Source organism: Ictidomys tridecemlineatus, chromosome 11 (genome assembly GCF_052094955.1).
Source record: "Ictidomys tridecemlineatus isolate mIctTri1 chromosome 11, mIctTri1.hap1, whole genome shotgun sequence".
In the NCBI taxonomy this organism is placed as follows: Eukaryota; Metazoa; Chordata; class Mammalia; order Rodentia; family Sciuridae; genus Ictidomys; species Ictidomys tridecemlineatus.
Window position 1 is genome coordinate 31,590,853 of NC_135487.1, and position 6,000 is coordinate 31,596,852.

Here is a 6,000-nt window from a genome sequence, read left to right on the forward strand (position 1 = left end):
TTGGAGTCTGGAGTCCCAGAGGGAATCTGGGCTTTAACACCTGGTTACTCAAAGTATGATCCTCAGATCAGCAGTGTCAGCATCACATAGGAGTTTGCTGAAAAGCAGATGGCACCCTCACACACACACTCAAATCTGCATCTTAGCAGTATCCCCAGGTGATGTGTACATGATAAAGTCTGAAAGCACAGCTGTAAAGGACAGGTAGGGAGAAAAGCACTACTGTGGTGGGCACGTGCCTAGGGAATTACAGAGACTAACCAGATGGCCCAGAGAGAGCTGTGGTTCAGGAGACGAGACATTCGAGAAAAGACTGCAAGTGAGAAAGTAGGCATCAGAGCCTAGTGAAGGGCCCCGCAACATGGTGCTTGTGGCGAGGAGTCATGTCTTGAGTGTCATCCAGAAACCAAGGTCCATCAGGACAAGGCTGCAGTGGTATAGGTGGGTATGGGCATTTAGGGTGCTCCTGCAGTGTTGGGAATGCTGAAGCAGAAGTGGGTTTGGGAAAAGGGTAATGAGCTCAGCCTGGGCCAAGTTGAGCCAGGGACCTTCACTGACTAGAGGTGTGTGGATCAGGGGTTGCGCTCAGGAGAGAGACCTACACAGCAACCATGTGAACAAGTGGTATGAAGCCTTGCAGGGAGGAGAAATCACCCAGGGGTGAATCCCAAAGCCAAGTGTTAGGGAGCACCTGGACATTAAGGGATAGTTCCAAGGGTGGGATCGGAGATAAGAGACCCAGGACAGGAAGTAAGGAGGAGGCATCATGCCAAGGATCGTGAATTCTCCCTTGCTGGTTGGCTTCAGTGTGCCAAGCTCTGTGCAGGGCCTCTAGAATCATTTTGAGGAGGGTGAGACAGGCTGATTGGCGGGCCATTGAGCATGTGGACTGAGATTCGGTAAAGACAGGTCCAGCTGGGCTTGGGCATGGTGTAGAAGGCCTTTCCTCTTCCTGCCATCTCCACAGGATGCCCTGCAGGAGGTCAGCACCCCACCCCCAAGTGAGACAAACCTCACTCCCCATCTCACATCATCTGTCACTACAGGTTGTGCTGAATCAGAAGTTCACTGACTGTTTTGTGCTAGTGTTTCTGGACTCCCACTTGGGAAAGACGGTGAGAACGGGGACTTTGTGACAGCCCAGTGGGAGGCTGTTCTCCTGATGATCACCTCAGAGCCTACTGAGGTCGGGGTGCCCACTCTTCCTGAGCCCTTCTCCCTGTCCTTTTCTGTGGCCTTCTCTCACCCTTACCGTGTTCCCCACAGTCTCTGACAGTGGTTTTCCGAGAGCCCTTCCCAGTACAGCCTCAGGACAGCGAGAGTCCCCCTGCCCAGCTGGTCTCCACCTACCACCACTTAGAGTCCGTCATCAATACAGCCTGTTTCACCCTCTGGACCCGCCTTCTCTGAGGAAGTGGACCACTGGACGCCACTGTACATTGAATCATGAATCTGTAAGATTGCCCACCTGAGGCATGACTAATTAGCCCTCTCAGGCTCCAGGGCTAACTTGCATACTGAGCGACACCAAAGGCTTTGTGAATACTTCTGGGGATTTACTGCTGCAGCCTGGCAGCAGGGATTATCTTCCCCAAACACTCGTAGCTGCTGACCAGCCCAGGACTCTAGGGGGTAAGGTCAACTCCCTAAGGCACCCATCCCCTCTCAGACTCCTTAGACCTTCTATAAGGGGACAACTCCCTCCTGTCCACCTATTAGAGTCTTGGGAATTCTTCACAGCAGGTAATAAGCACTCACCCCTTAAGCTCTGCCAGAATCCTGCCCCCCTTAGCCTTCTGGTCTTCATTCCCACTTGGACATCACTGCTGGACATTGCTATTGAGATGAAACCTTGGTTCCTATCTGAACTCTGCCTTTGAAGCACATGTGACCAGCATCAAGCTCCTTTACTCTTGGCCCCTGGTTCCTCACTTGTAAGTGAGAGGAAGGCTTAAAATCTCTCCTTTTCCCACAGCAACTCTGGCACCAACTGGAAGATTTGAGCATGAGCTGTGTGTCCCTTCTCAATGGGAGGGTAGCAACTCAAAGAGACTGAAGCATTAGACACTGTGTGTCCTCTACCCCATAACATATACATATGAAAATGTTCAGTAAGTTGTCTTTAATTCAAAGAAGACGACTCGGGGTGCTCACTCATTGCCCCAGAGAGGCATGTGGGTAGTGTGCAGGACCTCACTGGACAACCCGTGGGTGGCCCCGCTTATCCCAGTATGAACGTAGCCAACTCAGACCCTCTACTGTGTCTCCTGTAGAGAAAGGGAGGCAGTGGCATCTCAACTTACCAAGAGAAAAATAGCCCCTGTCCAATACCTGTCCCTCTAGAGACTTCTTCCCCAGGGCCACACCTGGAATCTCACCTTGAGGCTGATACTCACAGCCCACAAAGCCTTGGTAGCCTTCATCTTCCAGCAGCTGGAACAGATAGGGGAAATGCAGCTCTCCAGGGCTCCCTGGCTCCCCTCGGCCAGGGACCTGTGCCACCTGTACGTGCCCTAGGGACAGATGTGGAAAGACATGGGGCCAGGCTCCTGTTGAGGCCTAAGAGACAGAGACAGAGGTGGACAGGCAAAAGAAGCAGCTCTGCAGATGAAGAAGGTACAAAGAAAGGGAGCCCTCTCACCAATGATAGGCAGGAACTCCCGAATGTTTCCCGTCAGGTTCCCATCCATGATCTGCCAGTGGAATATATCCTGGGGAAGAGAATACTATACTATAGTTGGACCTCTCAGGTGTCTCCCACCATTTTTCTTATATTTGGAGAACAGGCTCTCAGAAGCACTCCCTTCTTCCCACTCACCATTTGTAATTGGAGGTTGGGTCTTCCAACCTTCTGTAAGATGGCAGCCGCTGGGAAAGAAGCCAGGGAGGGGAGCCATTAGACTCATGGAGACCATAGGAATCAAAAGGAATGGGAAGAGGAACAGACTGGATTCTTACCCTGCTGGGGTGTATCCAGGAAGTACTGGGGGTCAGTGATACGCGTATTAATGGGCTCCAGCAGTCCCACGAGGTTCTCCTAGCACCATATTGGATTCTGTGAATAGGACTCCTTCCCAAGTTTGTTCTCCATCAACCACTGGCCAGCACACCTGTCAGTCGGACCTGGGCAGGTGCTCACCCTTGTGCCTCATCTCTCCTCACTGTGCACCCCTCTCCCTACACACATGTAAATGCATATTTCCACTTACCTGAGCCAAAACTCCAGCTGCATACCTTAGGTTCTCCAGAAAAACTGTCTCCATCTCACCTGTGACTGCTGCTCGGTCAGCCCCCTGGGGTACTCTGCCAGCCATCAGGTGGATCCTATAAGGAAAATGGGACTAGAAGCTTCATGCTATTTGTTCCCTGTACACCTCCTCTCAGATGCCTTCTGACTATGCTGACCCTCACCCATCCCTCCAGGTCTGTGGTCCATACCACCCTGGTAGGGGGTTTCAAGCATCCCCTCATCCTCAGGCACTCCTGTGTCAGCCCAAGGTCAAGTCTTTTCTGAGATGCCATCTTAAGGTCAACTCATCATTCTGCCACAGGAACCTCAAGTCTTCACCTAACTCCTGTACTTTCAACTTCTCCTTTCCCCTGGCCTTCCCCTCAGCTTATAAACATGTTTGATTCTCAGTATTTTAAAATAATTTTGACCTTTTCCCTTCTTGGGCATTCCATGCTGCCTGTTGACTTCCTTTCTATAGCTACCTGTAAGCAACTTTCTCTAAACCCAGTCAGGGTTAGGTGCCCACCCTGTTCCCACAGCTTTCTTGTCCTTCATTGGATCCCAGGCTATATTTAAGTTGCTATCTCCCTGTCAGACTGAGCTCCCAGCATGGGATCGGGGCACGGATGTGCATGAAAGCACGGCAAACAGAGAAAAATACACAAACACAATTTACAAAAGACCAACTAGAGGGCTGGAGAAGGGCCAATGGGCCCAGGCCCCTAAGTCCCGGCATCTCAGAACTGGCGACCTCTTCTCTGTCCCTGACTCTAAGGTCTTGGGAGGGGGATAGAGCGGGATACCTAGGACAGCCCAGAGCCTTGGCGTACAGCACAGCCTGCTCCAGCCCTTCTCGGAAAGCCGCCTGTCTCCCGGGGACGGCCCCCAGCCCCATTTCCCTCTTCTCCTGGTCTCCTGCGGAGAAAACGGGCCTCAGTTCTAACTCAGGGACGCCGCGCGCCGCTCCGCCGCCTTCGCCCCGGGACTCACCCGGGGGCGTGTTGATCAATACCAGCTGCAGCCCCGCTGCCCGCGCGGCGCGCGCCAGAGCCTCGGGCGGCTCCGCGTACGGCCAGGCCACTTCGGCGGCCTCGAAGCCCGAGCTGCCCGCAGCCCGCAGTCGCGCAGGGAGGTCGGGGAGTTCCGGGAACAGCCAGGACAGATTGGCGGAGAAGCGTAGCGGAGCCATGCTGCAGCGACAGACCAGACCGTGTCCGTTAGCCACCGGAAGGCGGAAGGCCGGCGGGCGGCGCCAGCGTTCCCTGGGCTGGCCTTCCGAATCCGCGGGTGTGGGTCTGTGGTTAGAAAAGCAACGTGTTGGAACCTGCGACAATGCAGAAAAGGACCTTTTTCCACTGGAGAAGAGGAAGGGCGAGGAGAAGAGGAGGCCGAGAGGCCGCGCGCGCCCCCTGGACTAGGAGCCGGGAAGGGGCCGTCCCAGGCCAGGTTATTATTTAAAAAAAAAAAAAAAAAATCTGCTAATTAAGAAAGATTTGAAAGTTATGACCAAATAAAGAACTATTATACCACCAGGTATCACATCACTAACACCTAAACTATCCATTACAAATTGAAAAGTAAATGTGCATTTTTCTTAGAAAATTCTAATCATGTTGTGTATGCAGTTATATAGCCTTTTTGCCCTTTGTAATATCTTGTGGGTATTTTCTGTGTTCAATAGTCTTCAGTAATTTCATTAAGCTGCTCATTGTTGCATACCTAAACAGCCCATAAATATCATGCTACTCCATTGATAGACATTGTGTGTGCTATAACAGCACTTTAATGAACCTCTTGGTCCCCATTTTTGCATCTTTTTTTAAAGATTCCTTTTCTAGGCAAGTCCATCACAGTGTTTGTCCTCAGTTTTTGTCCTTTATAAGGGAAACTGACACACCACTGGTCAGCAGCTATGGGCTGGCTATCTCCTAATATTAGCCCTGCTGATTTGGGCCAAGGGAGGGACACTTGATCCAAGAGCAACCAATCCACAGACAGATGGAATAACTCTTACTTAAATAGTTTGGAAAGGTAATCTGGCCAATCAGATTCCCCTATGGAGAGTTCAAACAAGGAAAAACTGAGAGTTAAGAAGTAATGTTGCCAGCAGATGATGGGGTTGTAAAAACTGGACAAGCAGGAGTTAGATGGTAGAGAAAAGATACAGCAGAGAGGAGGCTAACAGTTCTAAGGGAAAAAGCAGCACACTGAGAATCCCCTGCTGTTCCAGGGCAGCCCAAACCCACACCTGCTCCTAGGTCTGTGCAATTCCCAAGGTTAGGATGTTCCCACTTTTCTGGGTTCCCTCATCTAATTAGCCTCTTGGTGTTTTCTGAAATAATTTGAATGAATACACTTTCATCTACTGGGCATACTCTTACAGGTGGACTTAGATGGCCAAAAAACAAGAATATGTTCTTGATGGATGTGCTAAATTGCTTTTCAAACATGTAAATTTATACTCCCAACAATCCACAAGTAAAGTCATTTTGATCTGTTTTCTGTGCTAATGTTGATAAAAGTTCAAGGTGCACCCAGTACCTGGCTTCCACTATTTGTTTTCTCACTGCTCTCTATGGGATCCCAAGCCAGCCCACTCAAACACCTGGGGTCCAGTCTCATCCTTTCGTTCATCCAAGTACTTGTCAGGTTCCATTTCTTTTGTATTTTTCCTCACTTTTTAAAATTGGTGCATTATAGTTATACATACTGATGAGATCTGTTGTTATATATTCATACATGCACACAATATACAATATAACAATATA

The 6,000-nt window shown here is 50.4% G+C and overlaps 2 protein-coding genes across 9 annotated transcripts in view; one reads left to right on the forward strand and one right to left on the reverse strand.

Annotated features, from left to right (window-relative positions):
• Positions 1-2,111, forward strand: part of Szt2 (SZT2 subunit of KICSTOR complex) — a 49,259-nt gene extending 47,148 nt beyond the window's left edge. For all 5 annotated transcript variants that reach the window (XM_005317910.5, XM_078026092.1, XM_078026091.1 and 2 more), the window contains 2 exons: positions 1,047-1,115; positions 1,267-2,111. In XM_005317910.5, coding sequence (XP_005317967.2) covers positions 1,047-1,115; positions 1,267-1,410 — 213 coding nt within the window. In that variant the 3' untranslated portion in view covers positions 1,411-2,111. The remainder of the gene's footprint in view (positions 1-1,046; positions 1,116-1,266) is intronic.
• On the reverse strand, positions 2,108-4,632 carry Hyi (hydroxypyruvate isomerase (putative)). Of its 4 annotated transcripts, none has more exons than XM_021719683.3 (8): positions 4,223-4,632; positions 4,036-4,147; positions 3,210-3,324; positions 2,959-3,037; positions 2,819-2,868; positions 2,642-2,711; positions 2,397-2,559; positions 2,108-2,267 (listed from the first exon to the last, which is right to left on the reverse strand). In XM_021719683.3, exons 1-7 carry the CDS (start codon positions 4,419-4,421, stop codon positions 2,420-2,422), a joined length of 765 nt encoding a protein of 254 aa, XP_021575358.1. In that variant the 5' UTR covers positions 4,422-4,632; the 3' UTR covers positions 2,108-2,267; positions 2,397-2,419. The 4 variants fall into 4 exon arrangements, with proteins under 4 accessions (XP_021575358.1, XP_021575356.1, XP_005317970.1 ...); XM_021719681.3 differs by having other exon boundaries at positions 2,379-2,559; positions 4,223-4,630; XM_005317913.5 differs by having other exon boundaries at positions 2,397-2,513; positions 4,223-4,627.
• Between the last annotated feature and the right edge of the window lie 1,368 nt (positions 4,633-6,000).

Bases quoted from the DNA above. Each gene is read 5' to 3' on its own strand.
- Hyi (XM_005317912.5), bottom strand. From the start codon at position 4,421: ATGGCTCCGCTACGCTTCTCCGCCAATCTGTCCTGGCTGTTCCCGGAA. The intron at 3,038-3,209 runs GTAAGTGGAAAT...ATATGGTGCTAG, and splicing joins CAGCTGGAGTTTTGGCTCAG to GAGAACCTCGTGGGACTGCT. The intron at 2,268-2,378 runs GTGAGATTCCAG...CTTTCTCTACAG, and splicing joins CTGTGAGTATCAGCCTCAAG to GAGACACAGTAGAGGGTCTG.